General features: G+C 47.7%; 1 protein-coding gene across 2 annotated transcripts in view; it reads right to left on the bottom strand.

Moving 5' to 3' along the window:
• The window catches only part of STX8 (syntaxin 8), a 255,090-nt gene that overhangs the window by 56,060 nt on the left and 178,113 nt on the right, over positions 1-20,917 (bottom strand). Inside the window, exon 8 of one of the 2 annotated variants that reach the window (XM_028124957.2) lies at positions 18,280-18,311. The exons of the other annotated variant lie outside the window; for it this stretch is intronic. Coding sequence (XP_027980758.1) covers positions 18,280-18,311 — 32 coding nt within the window. The remainder of the gene's footprint in view (positions 1-18,279; positions 18,312-20,917) is intronic. 2 annotated transcript variants of the gene reach the window in all.

The following is a 20,917-nucleotide window of genomic DNA, read 5'->3' as shown; positions in this document are numbered from 1 at the left end:
AGAAGAAGCCCCTACTGAAATGTTTTCTTTTGAGGCAGAACTTAAACGTAAGCTACTGCTTTCATGAATTCTGTGAGCCAAATCCTTATAAATCCTTTGAGTTGACAGATCAATTATTCCTGCTAACAGCTAATGAACTAATAACCCTTGGAAATTTTTCCTTCCCTGGGTTTAAAATAGGGGGAAAAAAAAAAAAAACTACTTTAGGAGGGAGGAAAAAAAAATCAATGAAAGACTGCATAGCAATAAAAACAATGAAATTCATTACAGCTTTTTAAAGTTTCATTATAGCTTTTTAAAGAGAGGAGTATTTTGTTCGAGAGCTATGAGTTTTAAATTAAAACCACGTCGCAGAACCTTGTATTTTATAAAACACCATAAATATCCTAATCTCATATTGTGTCCTGTCCAGGGAAGGGAATGAGAAAGGAAAGGGCAGAAGAGGAAAGGGCCAGGCCCAGGGAAGGACAGCGACAAGAAGGGGCTATGGTCGGTTCTCTGGGAAGCACGGGCATGGGAAGGGTGGGCTCGCACGGGATGGAGAGGGCGCCAGGCTAGGCTGGGGGGGTAAAGAGAAAAGCCCGTGGCGCTGAGCGTTGTGGGCGGGAGGAGGGTTGGGAGTGGCAGGACCTGGCGGAGAGGGGAGGGTGGGCATTCCCGGGCTTAGGAGGGAGACAGTGAGGACTAGAGCCGGTGGCAGAAAGGGGACCGGGGATCATGGGCACGCACGGCAGGGCGGAGAGGCACATACGTTGTGGAAGGAGATCGAGGACTGGAATACACGAGAAATTGCGACCACCGGGAAGTGAGGAAAAGATCTGCTCAAGATCATACAGCGTGACACACACACACACACACACACACACGGCTGTACTGGTGCCACAAAGTCCGCTTTTGTTGGTTTGCTGTGAACTGAGGAACTGGAGTGTGGGTCCCGCTGCTGGCTGGGGAGCACTGTGCTCCCTCCTTCCTGCAATGCAGTTCTTGGAAGTGAAAGACGAAGTGTTAAAGGGAGCGAGCGGTCCTTTTTCTACAACAGGTAGCAACTCTGGACGATGGTGCCCCGAGAGCGCTGTGTCCCGCCCAGGGGACACCACACGGCGTCCGCTCTGAGCTCCTGATGAGCAGTGGACATGGTGTGGAGAAAGGGCGATTCAGAGTCAGAAGGCCTCAGCAGGAATCACAGCCTCGTTTGCTCTGTCAAATGGGGATGATTATAATTGTGAGCAGGAAATAAAATGAAATAACACTGATAGATCAGAAATCACTTGTATGGCTTTACAAAGGCCCCAAGACCCACCTGAGGACCTAAGGACAAGCCAAGGCTGGCTTCATGGGCATGTGACCTGAGCAGTGAGTGGCACAGGCCCCGTGGGCAGGAGGCCACCATGCTCGGTTTATGCTCCGCTGTGGCCCTCTGGACATTTTTAATCAGTTCTGAATGAAGGGCCCTGCATTTTCATCTTTCACTGGGCCCCACAAAGTACATAAATCGCCTTGGGTAAAGTTGCCCAGTTCAGTGAGAGGAGCCAAAGATGTCCGTCTGTGGCAAATGACTCCCAGCAGAGCTGAGTGGACACGTGCTCGGTTTTCAGCTGCTCGACATCTGAATTCACTTCATGTATTTGAGGACTTCTTTGCTACCTGAGTTTTGGTAGGAGGCTGGGCCAAAAGGGCCAGATGTTGGCACTCCCCCACCCCACCCCCTCCAGCTAGTGGGCAGCCACTCGGGTGCCAGGATTAAGGACCGTGGAACACTCATTTTGGTGGTGGTGGCAGCGAGGACATCCTCCAGGAGCATCAGTGGGAGCCCCCCGAGCTATGGCCCCTGGGGTCTGGCACTGGCAGGGCTGGCCAACAGAGGGCACTCAGCAGGTGCGGCAACGAGAGCCTCACCAGAACGTTCTGTGGTGGGGTGGTGGCCACTGTTGGTTTCTCTCCATGTTGTAGCCTGATCCACCAGCCTTCTCGGCGATTTATTTTTCACACTACTCAATACCCTTGCAGTAAATTCCTTTTGCGCTTAAGTGACCAGAGATGGTTTCTGTTGCTTACGGTGGCGTTTTTTCAGATATAAAGCTGGCCTCTTGTGTGGAGTTTCTACTCTGATATCCCCTCAGCTGACGGACAGCAAAGGAATCCTGTGCCCTGAGACAGAACCCGTCGGGCCATATGCCCCTGGCGACGGGCCTGAGTGCTGGCGTGTGCCCACACGGAAGGGCACTTGGAGGTCATCTGGTCCACACCCTTTCAGAAAGTAGGAATCCTTCTGGAATAATTCAGAGTCCAAATAAGATGCAAATTAAGATCCTCTAGATAACTAGAGGGTATGCTACGCAGAAAGCCTCTGTCATAGGTGACAAATCTTGAGGCTGTCCAGCTCCCGGGTACACCCCGTCAGGCCAGGGGTCCCCTTAGGGCTTGTGAGGCTATCCTCAACTATCAGGTTGTCAACGATGAAGTCCAGGGGACCTTCACATCACTCATGGGCAGAAGATGGAAGGCCATTCCTCTCAGTATGTAATTAGGATGGTGGCTCACTCAGTTCCTGATGCACTTCCAGAGCATGATGGGGTGTAGGTGCTCTGAGGTTATGAAATCAGGAACCACCGGGGAAGGATCCCCCAGTGGATATCATGGCCACAGAAAAAAACCATAAACGTCAAACAGGATGATGCTGTTTCTGGCATCTGGATCACGATGCTACAGGGCAGTTTCTTTTCCTTCTAGAGGCATGTTCTATCAAGGACCACAATATTTTCTACATTTTGCCAAGGGTTGGGAGACTTGGCGGAAAGAGCTTGGACGAGCTCATTTTCCAACACCTGAACTGAACTCCTGGCTGAAATGAAATCACTGATGGCTGGTGTTACAGCTGTCTCCGGTGCCACTTGGCTGGGTGATTTTCCGGTCACCGGGTGAGTGACCCTGGTGGCGGGACAGGGCCATTAGCCTGTGACAGCAGAAAGACCCAATCATGAGAGGCCTCCCTAGAAAGTCTAAGATGCCAACGCCCCTCCTCCCCCCCCCCCCCCGCCCTGCTTGCACAGAGCCGAGGCAGACAGCCCAGCAAAGGGCACCGGGACAGGGTTGGCAATCAGAGATGAAGGATGGAGGCAGTCATCATTTATGTACAAAGAGGACTGGATCTCATGAAGGCCGTAAGGTGGAGGGCAGGGAGGGGGATCGGAAGGTGCAGGCAGACAAGGGGCCAGGGCCGGGGTCAGCAGGCGGCAGCAGACCCCCGAGGGCACCTGCTCCTGCAGCAGAGGGTGCAGCCGGCCGCAGGCAGGAGGAAGGCGAAGGCCTGCAGGCCCACCCCCCCTCCCCCCTCCCCCCGCCCACCCGCTCGCAGGGAGGGGCAGGCGGAGGAGCAGGTACCCCGGGAGGTCCGGCAGCTTCAAAGGGAAAGGAAGAGAGCTGGGCAGGGGGAGAGAGGGAACCGGGAGCCTCTCCGAAGGCTTTCCAGAGTGAGTAAAGTACTCATACCCGGGGCTTTATTTGAATTTATCACCTCTTATTAGTGTCTTTTGAAATGCGAATTAGCTGATTAACCACTGCTCACAGCCTTCCCACTGTTCTTTATTCTCCCGCATTCAGCAACTTTGTTCTAAATAGGGTAGGCCACAGTAGCCCACCAGGGGGAAATTATTCTCAAGGTTACGAGAACAGTGACCACAGCAAACTTGGTCCCCGGGCTGGGTGGAAGCAAGGTGCGGGTGAGACTGCGCCCCAGGTCGGGCTCGAGCCATCCCCGCTTTCCTTGCAAAGGGCTCGGGGTGAGCCCCTCGGCCCGTCCGGATGCTTTGGGAATAGGCCACTGGAAAACAGACAGCCTCTCTCGTGACCCCCCCACCCCCACGTTTTTGTTTACTAATATTCATTTTATAAAAGGTTCATTAGTTCTAGGTCCCTCAAGAATGTCCTTGCACTTGCTGGAGCTTTCTGTTTGGGCCGGGGGCTCACATTTAGGAACAACAAGGGATGACCTCTGGCAGAGCCTGGTCCGCGCTTGCTCCGGTCTCCAGTTTGGCAACACAACACAAAGGCGGTGTGGCGTGTATACACTTTCCAGGCTGAGCCCCTATTCAGCGGGGGCTGCAGCTTGCACGTAATGGGCCCCCTACAGACAAAGCCAGCAAGTTTCTTAATTAAGTCTAAGTGAAAGACAGATCCCGCTTACATCTTCAGAGAACCTTCCTTCAGAGCTTCAAAAACACCCAAGAGACTGCCCTATCAAATCCAGGCACGAATAACTCGCGAACAATTTTTTTTTTCTCTTTTTAAATACAGAAAGCCAAGCCTCTGGCGCCAACTCCTCGGCCCCTCTCACTTTCCCTGCAATTTTAGACATGCCTCTGGTTTCTAAAACAGGAAACAAAGGGACTTCTTGTGTGTTGGAGGAACCCTCGGAGGGTCTGCATTTTATCCCGGCCTTCCCCAAAGCACCGCACTGTCTAAAGAGCCCTTTAACTGGTTTGGTCTCATTATCATTTCCACGAGGTATCACAGGGTGTGCTCCAAACCAGCATGGGTACATGTATCGCAGAAGGACAAACCCGAATATGGGAGGATGGCAAAAAAATTAATTATTAGCTAATTACCTTTGCAAAAATGTGATTTTCACCACCCACCTCCCCCCTGCAACGCACCCGCTTCTCCCCTGGCCTCAGCAACCCCTCTCTCTCAGACAGACCTTTCTGTTTTCTGGGCTTTGCTGTGATAATGTTCTTTGCAAACAGAAACCAATTATTCTGCAGCAGTAAGTCACCAGGAGTATGAATTGCTTTAATTTTTCCCCCTTTTAAAAAGGCAGCTGCCCAGGGTGGGTTGGGAGGGGGGCCGCAATAATGAAGCTGGAATGAATACGAAAGCAGCACTAAGGCCGGGTGTCCTGCAGGGAAAATGATGTTCAAAAATAAAAGTGCGTGTTTTTTTTTTTTTCCATTGCGAGAAAGCTAATCAATGAGTCAGACGTTTCCAAAAAAAAAAAAAAAAAAAGCGCTTTCCGTTCTGACTCTGCCTCGCCAAGGCCACCTCCCCCAGTGGGTCCTGTGCACCTGACTAGCTTGTAAAAATGTCACCTCACCGTTAAAGTGCTAAACACGCCCTGTTTTTCCGCGCCTGTTCTCTTCTCCCTAACCGACACCGCCCCCCCCCCCCCCCCCGCCTCCTTTTGCCTTTTTCCTTCTGCAATTCTTTGCTTTCTCATTAGAAATGCCCAGCAACCTCCGGCGGACAAAGACACGACCAACAAAGTGTATGGAAAGGGGGGAAAAATTAAAAAGGGAAAAAGTGCAGAGGACTTCTTCATTCACTGATCTCTAGAATACATTAATATCTGAAACTGTTGGCACAGCCTGCAGGACTAGCGCAGCAAACAATGCAAGCAATGATTCGGAGTCTGGGATCTTCAAATAAAGCCCTGTGCTGTGTCACGGCCACCAGGAAGGAGAAGAATGGCGATATTAGCTGACCTTCATTTTGTTGTCTCTTCAGACCTGACTGCTGGACCCCTGTGTTTGCCTGTTACTAGGATTTCTTGGCTCAAAAATTTTAGCATTTCCCAGGCAATACAAGAGTCAGTTTATTAGGTAAATAAACCAGGCCTTGAGCAGTGTTTTCGGCTTCATAATGGGGCCTGGGTGAATGGGAATGAGGGCTGGGCTGGAGTCAGAGAGAATGACTAAGAACTAGAGGCGATCTCATCATTTTTCCCTTCGTCCAGAGCACCGGCGGACAATGAGGGCAGATTTTAACAAATCGTCGAATCAGTGTGCTGGCGTTCTGGGTAACGTAGCCAACCAACATCAGCCACAAAGTCGGCAAGGAAGGCAAGGCTCATGGAAGCCAAGAGCGAATGTGGCAAGGGTCTGCCCCTAGAGATCTAGATCTTCGATGGCATTTCACTTACCCCAAGTTTATGAACAACTGGAGACCATTTTATAACCCATTCAAAAGGAGCTAACGGTATCAGACTGCGTTCAACTGTCATAATTACTTAAACGCGCCCAGGTTATCCACACCGTTCTCTGGCGACTATCTTGACGCTGTTAATAAAGTAAATGATGCAGACCCGGATTTTTTTTTTTTTTTTTTTTTTTTCCAGAGCCTTTGGATCCAGAGGGCCCACTGGCTGTCTAGGCTATCACAATATGGGTAATTCTTACATTTGTGTGCCTGCTTACAGTTTACTGCTTCGCCTCCCTCCCCGCTTGCAATAGAAGCTCATTGAGAGAGCAAGGAGTGGCCTCTCTTCACCCAGCACAGCACCCAGCACCCAAGACAACAAGGCCAGCCTGCTGAAGGAGGCCAGGCTCTTTCTGGCCCACCTTTGGGAAGATAGGCCACATCTTTCAAAAGCTTTCAGCTGCCCCACCCAATAGGAAGAAGAGGCAACATTTCCTTTTGTGCAGTATTTCTCCACTGAAAAAGGGCCTATGATTTTACGTCTGCAGTGGTTCTGAACTTCCAAGTTAAACTATATCTTAACATAAATACTAGAAACGTCCACTCTGCTTAAAGCAGGACGTCATGGAAAAGGACAGAATACACACACTTTTTCAAAAAGTTAGTCATTGGAGGTACCGTCTTGGAAACGCCCTAAAGACAGAAATTTCTCAGACTCCAGGAATGAGAAAGGCAAATTATGTGGTCTATGAGATATGATCCCCAAAATGTTTTAAAAAGGTAATGCACGTAGACATATTCTTCTATGTGTGCCCAAAAAGAGACTGGAAAGATCCACCCAAAGTGTTAACAGTGATTATCTGCAGGTGGTGGATTTTTATTTTGTTTCGTTTCCTGTTCTCAACTTTACCACTTTTCTACAATAAACCTATTCTGTTTAAAATAACAAACCTTCAATAAGCTTTCGTGTAAGAAAATATGTTAGTAAATGAGCAAGGTGTCTACCTCAAGAGTTTTGAAAAATAAATTGTGGTTCACGGAATACGACAGGCACCCAAGTGCTGTGTTTTATATGCACAGGTATAGGCATGCACTCACACACACCCCCAAATCACACACATGTGCTCCCTGCAAATACACGCCTAACAGCTAAGTAGAAACACTGTGTGTGTGGGGGGGAGGGGTGTCTGTGGCTATTTATTTATTTTCGAGTTTATTGAGATAAAATGCCAAAGGAGCCCAGAGGAAGTCTCTCTCCCAGCTTGAAGCAACCTGGTTTCACATTTCTGGGTTTTAAAGGAGATTATATTCAAGGATGCTCAATTACTTTGAATAGGTGTGACATTCCAGGCTGATGGGTATTCATACCTGTCAACAGCTGTGCATTAGCATTTCAAAACCCTTCTAACGCGACTTAGGAACTTTTGCAGTATGAGGATTCAGCACCCCGCGGGAAAGCAAAGGTTGAGTGAGAGCCAGGTGGAAACCCTTTCAGTGAGGGAGTAGTAACCAAAAGGAATCTTCCAGACCCAACTGCCCACCACAGCTTCCCAGACCTACAGGTCCGACATTCCCGTGTCAGGAGTTAGGAATTAGAACATTGCCTTGAAGTTGTCATTGGGTGCTTGCTTACGGGGCGGGGGTGGGGGTAGTGACTGTCCCTGGGGAAAAAGCATAGGGTGATGTGGTACATTTGTGACATTTACTCTCTGGCTTCCCCCCGCCCCCTTTACCATCACCTGTTCTGTTACACGGTTCCTACAAGGCCCTGGCCAGAAACAGGAGGGGGGAAGCGGAGTTCACAACAGTCTGTACCTATTTCCAACAACAGTGTTGCCTTGAGGATGTCACTTTAATGATAGGGAAGTAGGTAGGGACTGATCCCGGGTACCTCTGGGCTTCCCAACGGAGAGCCTTCAGACAATGCCTAAGACGGATGGAAAGACATTTCTGAGACACGTCATCCCTTCATGGGCACGCAAAACCATCTTGAGTGTTCCTCGGGAAAAACACACGTCCATCCATGCATCCGTGCATCCATTTATTTACTTAAAAAGCTTGGTCCTGATACTTTTGCCTTCCGCTTCCCTGAGTCTCCTTCCGAGAATCTACTGTTCTATTGAATTTGAACTGTGACATTCTCTCTGTTGACGAGCTCCTTGCTCAGACTAGCTTCTCCACACCTGGAACTTTGGCCTCGGATTTCTTGTCACTTTTAGGCACTTCCCTTGACAGGACCGTGTGAGTGAGCAGATGCTCTCTCTCTCTTTTAAACAATCTGTGCTTATGAGGACCCTCTGTAATAGCTGTGCGTGTGTGTATATATACACAGACACATCTACACCTTTAAAACATAGTGGGTATACGTTTCCCATCATCCATATTATCTCAGTGGGTCAATTTCTTTTTAAACCCTCTTTCTCGAGGTGGCTTAGTCAGTTAAGCCTCTGCCTTCAGCTGCGGTCATGATGCCAGGGTCCCGGGAGCAAGTCCCACATCGGGCTCCTTGCTCAGCAGGGAGTCTGCTTCTCCCTCTGCCTCTGCTCCTTCCCCTGCATGTACTCTCTCTCCTTCAAAAAAATAAATAAAATCTTAAAAAAATAAATAAACCCCCTTTCTCCACCAGTATTCAATTAGAGCTATTATTATTATTACCTAATCCAGACCAGGGGGAGGGGGTAAGGGAGTCAAGGCTCAAATCAGCCAAAAGAAGGAATCTAGAGTATCTGAGAGAACCACAGACAGGGCAAGTTCAAATGATCACAAAAGCATAAGAACGTAACACACCCACTGAAAAAAGAAGCTGGGGCGTACAAAAATTAAAGAGAAAAAAAGCCGTTTCCCAGACTACAAAACACTGATTAAGGTGTGGGAGAAAAAGAGCTCATCAGTATTTCAAAGAAGGGTGCTGCCAGTCTAGTTTCTGCAGCCACTGGGGTGGGAGGCCAGCCACTCAAAAACCCAAGGGATGGCTCCCTTTCCCCTGCCTCTTCCCAACCCCCTCTGCTTCTCCTTCCGTGTGACTGTTCACTTTCCACCAGGAATCTCACTTCTTCTGAGCCCCTCCCTCTTTTTTGTTATTTGTTTTACTTATCGATAGGGTTTTCAAGCCCTTTACTCTTAATTTTTCAGGTGCAGTGCAATAATTCAAGGGTAATAACCACTCCCTGAATAAGAGGGCTGGAGTTCCTAAAAACCCCCACGGCTGGAGAGAATTCAGCTCTAGAACTTCAAATGTTACCGGGGAAATGGGTGTTTAAATGAACCTTAACATGCTCCTATAAAAGAGAACATAAAAGAAAGAACTCTGAACACTGAGACGATGGGGGGGCGCTCTACATACTGGAGATAAGTAATACCTGGCACCAACAAGAACCTTCCATTTGCCAAACCCGCTCACAAGACCTTTTGGAATGTTCCTCTCACCCAGGTGCTAGCCCACGCATTCTGATACGCATGCTGAACAACACTGCTTCCTCCGGTGGTTGTCCCTCTCTCCAAGTGCTGAATCCGCTAATTTGATGCTCTAGGGTTGGTTGATGCTGCCTCCCAGCTTCCAGGCCATCCAGGCACCAGGCACGGGGTACCTAGAGCGCTCAAGGTGCTTTGATGCTTTGGCCCACTCCCATCTTTCCTTCCCCCTCAGCCCTCCTTCATTCATTCAATGCTTACTAAGGGTCCACCATGCCAAGGCACTGTGCTAAATGGTGGTTCTCCTTTTATGCTGTGAATTGTGTGAGTCAAGGGACCAGGTCTGTTTTGTGTCTTTAGAACTCTGCCCAGAGGACAGCATGGAAAAGGTGACCTGGAAACTCCTCCTGAATGAATGAACAAGAGACAGCCCCCGCTCTTGGGAGGCTAAGGGTCCAGTGAGGGACACAGGCAAACGGTCAGTCCATGACCGAGGATGAGCATCTTGTAGGCGTCCATCGTAAACCAAACCTGGGGACTTAGGAAGACTTCCTGGTGTAGTGGATCTGAACCTGAACATTAGGGTCCTCTGGAACACATCAACATCCCAGTGTACTACCCTCCAGAGGAATTAAATCAGAATTTACGTGGATGGGAAATCCAGGCATCCAGGAGCTTTTGAATCTGCATTTTACGAAGATTCCCGGGGGCTATGTATGAGCTGCTTTGGGGGATGTGCCCTTTATACTGAATCCTGAAGGACTAAAAAGCGAGCAAAGCCAGGGAAATAAAGGATAATGCCAATTATGTCAGGACAGCTAGATCAGAGTCCCCGGGGGTGGAGGGGAGTCTTGGGGGACTAGATCCTTCTAGGCTACAGAAACCATGCTATGGAGTCTGGACTTTATTCTGAGGCCCAGGGTGCCACTGAAGGGTTTTCAAGCTGGGGAGCCACTTGCTCGGATCCCCTGAAGACACACTGCTCGCCCCAACGTCAGCGCTTCCGTTCATTCCATTCCCTTGGCTGAAGTGCTCTCCTCATTTCACGCCATCAAAATCCCACCCACCTTTTCTGCACTAACTCAAATGCCTTCCAGGTCCCGAGGCCGGAAAGGAGCTCTCTGTTGATCCCAAACCTCGGCGGCACATGGGATGGACCACCAAGCGGCCTTACACAGCTGCTCCATTCTTGCAGTTATATTTTGCCTGCGATCTTATCTCTCCGGCTTCTAGACCAAGGCTTTTCAAAGAATCTTTTCCAAGCATCACCTAGTTCAGGACATCCGAGGGTGCTGGTTGGATGACAGAACCCAAGACTACCCGAATCGGTTTCACTGTGTGGGGCCCAGATGTCTGCATTCAAGGACTCCATGAGGGCCCTAGCTAGAGACTCAGGGCACAAGACTGAGGGCTACCCAAGATCCGGGGCATCTCAGAAATCCTAGTGTCGGACACTGCATCTTTGTGTACAACTGTGGCCAGGGAGATGAGTAAACGAAGTGTTTTCCATTTTCCCCTCGACCCATCAGTGATTAAGTAACAAATCAAGGTGCTCCCGAAAACAAACCAAGAAAGCTTATGGGAACGTAATGAAATATGGTAGAAACGTACTTCCTCACTCCTTATTTGTATTGTCTGCTGGTCTATGCTCAGAAAAGGCTTTTCCACAAGAGCCTGGAATGGGTCTGGTTTCCCTCACCATGGATTTAAGATGCACAAGATTGGAATCAAACTTCCCCACAGAGGTGAGGGAAGGACCCACAGAGATATCAGGTAGCTTTGAAAGCATTGGAGAAATATTCCTCTTAATTACTATTAACTTTCTAGATCGGTCATTTAGGACCTAAGGAACACTAACACATTCTTCCTTGTATCACTGTGCTTGTGATGTTTCTGTGTCCCTCCTGCTAGATTTTTTTTTACGATTTTATTTATTTATTTAGAAGAGAGAGTGAGCGAGTGAGTGAGAGAGCACAAGCAGGGTGGGGGGGGGCAGAGGGAGAAGCAGGCTCCCCGCTGAGCAGGGAGCCCGATACAGGACTCAATCCCAGGACCCTGAGATCATGACCTGAGCCTAAGGCAGACGTTTAAGGGACTGAGCCACCCAGCCGCCTCCCCTCCCACTAGATTTGAAGCAACTTGCAGGCGGGACGTTGGCCCACGCACCCCAGGGACCCTCCCAACAGCTCAGCATCACTGAGGGGACTCAATACAAGTGTGATGAATGAATGAAAGATGACTATGTCACAGAGGCCCAAATGCTATAAAGAAGAGTGCATTTGGAATCTGCACCTGCTTTCCCCGAACACCTGCGGAGGCCAGAGCCTCCTGTTTTCTCAGCTTATCAAAGAGGAAAGCTGCTTCATTCCCTCCCTCCCTCCTGTGACCTTTCATTCATCGGCCGGGAAAGGGCTGTGATCTTCCCCAACATACTGACACTCTCAGCATGTAACCGTGCTGCCCCCCAACCCCCCCGCCCCAGCAAAGAGACCTGCCCTTTAATGTCAATCTGGCAAAATTCCAAGTAAAAGTTTGTTTCATTGGAACATTTTCACAAATGAAAACAACAAGGAGATAGTAAAGGCATCCGGTTTTACTGGTTTAAGGCGGGGAGGTTGTCTTACTGAAGTCATCTGCAAAAGGAAAGAGGGACAAAACACTGCCTACTTTCCTCCGGTCATCGGAATCCCAAATTCAATTCCTGAATTTCCAGACCACCTCCTTTTTGAGATCCCAAACCCATCCTGAAAAGCAGAATTCTTACCCTATTTGGTATTTGCCCATGGAATGAATTGCTATTTCATAGCCATGGTGCACATGCCATAGTCTTTTTTTTTTAATATTTTATTTATTTTTAAAATTTTATTATGTTTTGTTAGTCACCATACATTACATCATTAGTTTTTGATGTAGTGTTCCATGATTCATTGTTTGCCTGTAACACCCAGTGCCCCACGCAGAACGTGCCCTCCTTAATACCCATCACCGGGCTAACCCATCCCCCACCCCCCTCCCCTCTAGAACCCTCAGTTTGTTTTTCAGAGTCCATCGTCTCTCATGGTTCATCTCCCCCTCCGATTCCCCCCCTTCATTTTCCCCTTCCTACTATCTTTTTTTTTCTTAACATATGTTGCATTATTTGTTTCAAGGGTACAGATCTGTGATTCAACAGTCTTGTACAATTCACAGCGCTCACCGTAGCACGTACCCTCCCCAATGTCTATCACCCGGCCACCCCATCCCTCCCACCCCCCACCACTCCAGCAACCCTCAGTTGGTTTCCTGAGATTAAGAATTCCTCCTATCAGTGAGATCATATGGTACTTGTCTTTCTCTGATTGACTTTTCGCTTAGCATAATACCCTCCAGTTCCATTCACGTCGTTGCAAATGGCAAGATTTTGGGTTTGTTTTGATGGCTGTGTAATAGTCCACTGTGTGTATACACACACACACACACACACACACACACACACACACACACACACACACACACACACACACACCACATCTTCTTTATCCATTCATCTGTTGATGGACATCTTGGCTTGTTAATATTTTATTTTTAAGTAATCTCTACCCCCAACGAGGGGCTGGAACTCACGACCCTGAAATCAAGGGTTGCACACTCCACTGCCAGAGCCAGCTGGGAGCCCTGCATGTAATAGTCTTTAAGTTGTAATTGCAAGGGATGATGTTTCTCTGGGAGGGACCACCTTTAAAGTATGATGTGAAAAAATGTAAATTAAGCCATTTCACATGGAAATGAAGACTTGTGGCCTTCCTGGAAAAATCAAGGTGGACCCACATGGCTATGGGGCAGCAGTCACCCCCGGTGGGCTGAGCCCTTCAAGGGAGGGACTCTCCCTACCAGGCTTGCTGGCTCCCGCACCTGCCTGACTTGGCTGCCTTCTGGTGACCACAGAGGAGGAGGCAGGGCTCCTCTCCCAAAGATACTTATATTTGTGTATCTTTTTTAAAGATTTTATTTATTTATTTGAGAGAGAGAGAAAACAAGCAGTGGGGAGGGGCAGAGGGGAAGAGAGAAGCAGTCTCCCTGCTGAGCAGGGAGCCCAATGCGGGGCTCGATCCCAGGACCCCGGGATCATGACCTGAGCCAAAGGCAGACAGACACTTAACCGACTGAGCCACCCAGGCACCCCTGTTCGTGTATTGTTAATAAAGAGAGAAAATACATGCTTGTAAAGAGGGAAAACAGAGTGTTGGTCACAATAAGACCCAACAATTAAGTGTAGTTGAGGGAGACTGGAAACGGAACGGCCACCAAGGGAAGGCCACCAGTATGAGCAAGTGCTGGGCAGCAGACGCAGACGAGGGGGCTGGAGACCACCTGTTTGGCAGGAGGGCAGGGTTCCCAGAGGGGGAAAGGAAGAAGGTGGCAGATGGGAGAAAGGGTAGAGGGGCTGCATAGGGCCTTAGATCCAGAGCCAAGGGCCGTGGGCTGTGTTCTAGGGGCGGGCGGGTCTAGATCTGGCAGGTCTACGGCCAGCAGCTTGACAAAGGACAGTGGGTTTCAGAGTAATCAAGTGGGTGGCCGTATGGGAGATGCACGGCAGAAAAGTGGGACCAGAAACGGGGACCCTGGGGAGCCTCTTGGGAAGGGACAGTAGCAGCAACCAGCCTGCTTGAGTGGTGGCAACAGGAACGCAGAGGGAGAGGCTGGGTGTGGGTGCTGGGTGTGCGAGAACCACCCTGGCCTGGGGAGCAGAGGCCCAAGGCACAGACGGGGGGCCAGGGGCGGGGAGAGGGAGAAGGAGAGGAAGGGCTAGGAAGGTCATGCCACACACAAGTACCCGAGAGGGGCGCGCTGTCTGGTTTAGTTTCAAGTGTCTATAGGTTGTGGGTGTGGGATGTGTGTCTGGGTGGTGGTGGGAGGGGGGCAGTTGTAAGTGAGGAATTTGGTCTGAGACCCAGTAAGCGTCAGGAAATGACCGGCCGTCCTACAAGACAAATGTGCAGACCAGGGGCACACACACAGGGAGCCACTGAGTGGTGAGGACACCTGGGACCAAGAGATGGGCTTCCTTTCTGAGAACGAAGAGCAGATGACATCTGTACCATCAAACCAGTGGCCTTGCTGCTCCAAATAGTGGAGATTTAATTCGTCCCCAGGTTAGCCTTAGAAACCAAACCAAACTGCTGCCCTGGATACTCCCAACCACTCCAAGTTTTTACTGAGCCCTTGGCATGATGGATGGGGCTCAGTTTACCCAGAGACAGTAAAATCAGAGGAAGGGGGTTAAGTGCGGCCGTTCCCTCTACTCCTACGAGCAAAACAGCCACAGCGAAGCCAACGTCCATTTAAACTGGCAAACTGATCATTGTTACCTGTTTTTCTCTTAAAAAATAAAAATAAAAAAATGAACTCACATTTTAAGCCCTACCCTTGCTTCTCAAAGCCTGTCTAATAAAGAACCCCAAAGTGAAAGATGCCAAAATAATTCTAGACCTTAAAGAGGCCTTGATTTATCATTTCACAACCGGTTCCCATGCACCCCACCTCCTGCTTTCCATTTTTTTCCTAACTTGACTATAAATTCTGCCTTCAGAACAGGGGAGGCAGGCGTGGTGGTGATGGATGGTGGACCAGGGGTTGGGGAAGGCGAAGTGCAGCTCCCGACTGGGAACAGACAGGCATGCACGCTGGCCAAAGCTGGCTCGCAGCTTTCTCACAGAATGTTCTAGTTCCAACTCAAGGGGCCAGCAGCCCTCCCTCCTCCAGGCCCTCCCCATCTGCCAGCCCAGGGCTCCCTTCGGCTCCTAGCTCCTGGCTATGCCCACTCCTGCACCGCGGATGATGCTTCCACTCCTGTTTCATCCTGGTTTAGGGTTTTTTTTTTTGTTTTTTTTTTTTAAATACAGGTTAATCAATCCTACTAATTAAAAAATAAAGTTCACCTGTGTTCCCTTAACTTCTCAAATTTTTTCTTTTTCTTTTTTAAGAGCAGATGAAAATACGCAAGTCACAAACAATGAGGCCCAAGCACAAGAACTGACTAATAGTACAGTGAGTTAAGTTACAAAACATAAAAGAGCTTAAGGCAAAGTTAATCTACCTCTGGAGGTTCCATAAGCAAAGGGGGCATTTCCCATTTCATTTGGGGAAGGGAGAGCTGGGCCTGCCCATGACCGGGAGGCTCCAGGTAAATGGGGAAGTCCGGCCCTCTGTCTTTGATGCCCAACTGATTCATTTCTTTTTGTGCTCTGTTCCCACCACCTGGTTCTCCCCTGCCAGCACCCAGACACCCCATGCCACTGCCCCTGCCTACCAAGACCCAAAGTGTCACACCTCATCCACCCCACCTCCCACTGCGGTATAAAATGATTTCTCATCAAACTCCAATTTCCTTAATATGGATGATTTCCTAGTGATATATATTTTTAAAATCAAATTATGTTACTCTGAAAGGTAAACTCTTCGGCCTCTCCACTACCCCCGCCCCACCGTATTCAGCCTTTGCGTCTGTATTAGTAATCTGTTGACTTCAATCACTGGTCCTAACTTGGCAGCCAGACAGCCAGGTCCAGCTGGCAGTGATGTTTTCACTTGGGCAGAATTTTAAAGATGGGCAAATTTGACATAAAATCGGGTTTCTCTTCTCCTCCAAAGAGAAAGGAGAGGAGAGGCGGCAGCTGATCTGGCAGCCCGGGGCCCCCAGTTCCAGATGGCACAGAGTCCTGGTGCCTGAGGCACAGCCATCTTGTCTGGATGGGCACGTGACGTACCCGCCTCCCCCACATGCTGCCTACCTGGTCTGCGGCTCTCATGTTCTTTACCTGACTGCCATTTGAATTCGTGAGCCCTGGCCTACCTGACTCTAAACGACCACACAGAGAAATACAGAATTTCATGGAAGTGAGGAGAAGACATATTTCAAGGTATGGGTCCTTCCTAGCCTTTGGCTACAGATCTGGCCGTCTGCAAAGCCCTAACCCAAACATCCCTATTTTTCATTTCTCATCAATTCAGGAAATCTAGAAACAAGTCACCGTTGGTTGCTTCACTATGAAGACCAAGAAAAGGAATCGCAGTACAGGAAGGGGATTCCTTAGGGGAACACGGGAGGCACCCATTATCGGGGGGTCTCTCTCCTTTGCCCTCAGTAGCCCTCTTCCCTCTCCTCCTGGCTCATCTCCCACGTTTCCTTCCTTTCCCTGTCCTCCCCAGCCCTCCCCATCTCGCCCTCCACCAGTCACGTGTTAACCACGGGAACACAGATCTCTCCATGGTCTGCGGGGCCATTCCACTTAACCCCAACCCTCACGGCTCTGGCGTGTCATGGAAAGTTAAGAACTTCTGAGAGGTACCATGGGAAGAAAAAGTTCAGCAACGCGATGGCCACAAACCACGAACACTGGCCACATCTGGTCACTGTTCTTTTTTTTTTTTTAAAGATTTTATTTATTTATTGGAGAGAGAGAGAATGAGAGATAGAGAGCACGAGAGGGAAGAGGGTCAGAGGGAGAAGCAGACTCCCTGCTGAGCAGGGAGCCCGACGTGGGACTCGATCCCGGGACTCCAGGATCATGACCCGAGCCGAAGGCAGTTGCTCAACCAACTGAGCCACCCAGGTTCCCTCTGGTCACTGTTCTTTATAAGACTCGAAAACTTCATCAAACACTTGATGGGGGGCCTTCCAGCCTGTGCAAATCTAAGGGCTGATTTCACATGCACCCAAATCAAGTATTTTAGGGAAAAGCAAACAAACTCAGAAACCGGGAGGCCAGGAAGCCAACAGTCTCCCTGGAGCTTTTAACTTGCTGACTGGCAGTAGTCAGTCACCAGACGAGAGCCACACTGAGTCAGATCCAGTGTTCTATCCTTGCCACTTTTATGACAGTGACAAGGAGGGACATACTCAGAAAGAAATGCCTCTCCTTGTTAGCTAGATGTGCCCCCAACTTAACTTAGTTTACTCGGAGAACCTATTGTCATTCTGTATGGAACTGTTTAGGACTTTTAAACCAGGAACGCCCAGCCTTCCCAAGTTGCTTATGCTGCTTGAAACCACAGGACCCTAGAGAAATTAGTCTTTACAAGAATTAGTCCTTATTTTTAATGGCTTTTTAAAAATTGCCTTTAAATACAGATAACGTAAAATTTACCATTTTAACATGCAAGTCCATTGTCGTTAATTACATCCACAATGTTGTATGACCACTGCTACTACCTTACTGCAGAGCTTCTTCGACATCCCAAAAGGAAAACTCATACCCACTAAGGAGTGTCTCTCCATTCTTCCCAACCCCTAACTCCTGGCAACCACTGATCTGCCCTCCGTCTCTATGGATTTGCCTATTCTAGACATTTCATGTAAATGGAATCATACAAGATGTGGTCTTGTGATTCTGGCTTCTTTCACTTAATAGAATGATTCGAAGTTCATCCATATTGTAGCATGTACCCATTCCTTTTCTGGTTGAATAGTATACCACTGTAGGGTATGTGTGCAAGTTTTTGCAATATGATTGATGGTGGCTGGAGACTATGCGGCCACAAGCTACCAAACTTTCTTTTTGATGGTCCTAGATATTTGAGTATTAGACCAAATCCAAGTGTACCCTTCTGTACCATTTACAATCTAATAAATGTTCTGTGCCTACTCAAATCTCACCTTTCCAGGCTGACAAGTCCTTAAAAATAGTTTGAAGACACAGAAAATCCTCACCCACATGACTTCAGTTGCCTTTCAAATGAATCCAATTCAGAGCCAATCATCTCACCTATTGCTAGGAATCAGAGTGACAGATCCAGTCAGAAGACCTCAAGAAGTTCAAGGTCTAGCAAGAAGATAAACACCCAAACAATTTCACCACAGTGGGATGACTTTCAGGATGGAAATCTAAACTGTGATGAGTTAAGTCCACAAAGTATTCCACCTGAGGGAGCACATAAGCTTACTATGTGGGCAGGTCATGCTTCGGTTTCACATCTTACCTTCTTGCTGGCCAAGGTCTTCAGAGAAAAGCCTGTAATGAGAGAGGTGTTGCTTTCCTGAGCGGCTGGAGCCTTATGATCCTATATGTGTAGCATATACCAGGTTTGCCTAAAGTACCACCTTGCTCACACTAAAGTGCATTCATCTTTAAGGGTCTTCCTATGGTTCAAACCAGATTTGAGAGTGTATTAGCGATACACCTAGAAACTTCACCAGCTATTCATTCCCTCCTTAGATAACATATTAAAATGTAAATTAAGACAGCAATCCATGGGAAACTTCACTGTTTATATTTTCCTTCCCCTCCCCAATGTTTTAATTTTGAAAGATTTAGAACCTACAAAAAGTAGAAAAAAAAATACTACAGGGGCACCTGGGTGGCTCAGTCATTAAACGTCTGCCTTCGGCTCAGGTCATGATCCTAGGGTCCTGGGATCAAGCCCCGTATCGGGCTCCCTGCTCCGCGGGAAGCCTGCTTCTCCCTCTCCCACTCCCCCTGCTTGTGTTTCTTCTCTCGCTGTGTCTCTCCCTGTCAAATAAATAAATAAAATCTTAAAAAAAAAAAAGAAAAAATACTACAGAGAGCTCTTGCATACCCCTCATTGAGACACCAAGTAACACTGGTGAACAATTGGTCACATTTAATTATCTAATAAGTAAATAATAATTAGTGTATTTATTCTCTCTGTATTTGTATTATATGTGTGTGTGTGTTTTGCTGAGATTTTTGGAAAGCAAGCAGCAAACACATGACACTTCATTCCCAAAAGCTTTAGCATGCATCTTTTAAGAACAAGGACATTTGGGCGCCTGGGTGGCTCAGTTGGTTGGGCGACTGCCTTCAGCTCAGGTCATGATCCTGGAGTCCCGGGATCGAGTCCCGCATCGGGCTCCCTGCTGAGCAGGGAGTCTGCTTCTCCCTCTGACCCTCCCCCTCTCATGTGCTCGCTCTCTCTCTCATTCTCGCTCTCTCAAATGAATAAGTAAAATCTTTAAAAAAAAAAAAAAAGAACAAGGACATTCTCCAAGAGAGCACAAAATTACTGTTATAACCAAAAATTTTAACATTGACACAGTAACTTTATCTAATACACGGTCCATATTCAAATGCCCCTCCAGCTCCCGATAATGTTCTTTCAGCTGTGTGTTTTGGATCCAGAACCCAATAGAAACCACAAGGTGCATCTTCTGTCTCTAATCTACAACAGTTATTCCATCTTTCTTTCTTCCATGACAATGACACTTTCAAAGGGTCTAAGATATTGTCACACAGATCGTCCACCAATCTGCACTACTCTCATTATTTCTCTTGATCAGATCCAAATTAACAATATGACATAAATCAATGGAGTATTTACTTCCCACTGCGTCACACTTGGAGCCATGTAATGCTAAGTTGTCTCCAATGCTGGTGATGCTAAGTGCTCACTTCGTTCACATATCTTTCTTCCTTTATAATTAATAAATAAACTGTGGGGTCATAATTTGAGATTGTGAATATCACGCTTTCCATAACCTTTTTACCTAATAGTTCAGCATCCATTGATGATTCTGAAACAATTATACTGGCAGTTGCAAAGTGGTGATTTTATAATTTTATTATTCTTCTACATTTATTTGGTGGCAAGAAGACCCTCTCCCCAGCATCACTTCTGCCTTTTTTGATTATTGATGTGGACTCATGAATGCATTTTTAAACCTAGTGCTTATTACCATTATTATTTTTATTGCTTGAATTGCCCCAAATCTGACCACTGGGTGTCCCTTTAAAGGCAGCTCCTATAGTCTTCTGAGTTGCCTTCATCATTGTTTGTGCATTTCCTTGACTTCTGACACAAGATATTCTAGGCTTGCCTTATATTTCTCTGCCTTAGACCTAGAATTAGCTATTTCTGCAAGGAGCCTTGGCTCCTTTTCATGGTAAATAGTACTTACAAACCAAGATCTGGGTGCTAGTTGTGCTCACTGCTACTGGAATATCATGGCTTCTAGGCTCTTTCACTGGTTAAAAGCAGAAATTTATTACTCCTTAATCATGAGTCCACAATGATACTTAGAAATCAAATCTAATACCAAAGAGTTCTTTCTTACTTTTCCCATTTGCTATTTGCATCTCCCCAGTTTTTGAGTGCATTGATATATTTACTCACTTACTCTCTCCTACTAACACACAAAATAGATTCAGAATTACTCTACTTGGGAATGCAAGCTGGTGCACCCACTCTGGAAAACAGTATGGAGGTTCCTCAAAAAGTTGAAAATAGAGCTACCCTAAGACCCAGCAATTGCACTACTGGGTATTTACCCCAAAGATACAAATGTAGTGATCCGAAGGGGTATGTACACCCCAATGTTTATAGCAGCAATGTCCACAGTAGCCAAACTATGGAAAGAGCCAAGATGTCCATCAACAGATGAATGGATAAAGAAGATGTGGTCCATATATACACAATGGAATATTATGCAGCCATCAAAACCCCCAAAATCTTGCCATTTGCAACGACGTAGATGGCATTAGAGGATATTATGCTAAGCGAAATAAGTCAATCAGAGAAAGACAATTATCATATGATCTCACTGATATGAGGAATTTGAGAAACAAGACAGAGGATCATAGGGGAAGGGAGGGAAAAATGA

The sequence above is a fragment of the Eumetopias jubatus genome, unplaced genomic scaffold (genome assembly GCF_037043125.1).
Source record: "Eumetopias jubatus isolate StellerSeaLion01/CBP00866 unplaced genomic scaffold, mEumJub1_p1.0 scaffold_10, whole genome shotgun sequence".
Classification (NCBI taxonomy): domain Eukaryota; kingdom Metazoa; phylum Chordata; class Mammalia; order Carnivora; family Otariidae; genus Eumetopias; species Eumetopias jubatus.
The sequence above is the reverse complement of the archived record's forward strand: the minus strand, read 5'-3'. Positions and strand labels throughout refer to the sequence as shown.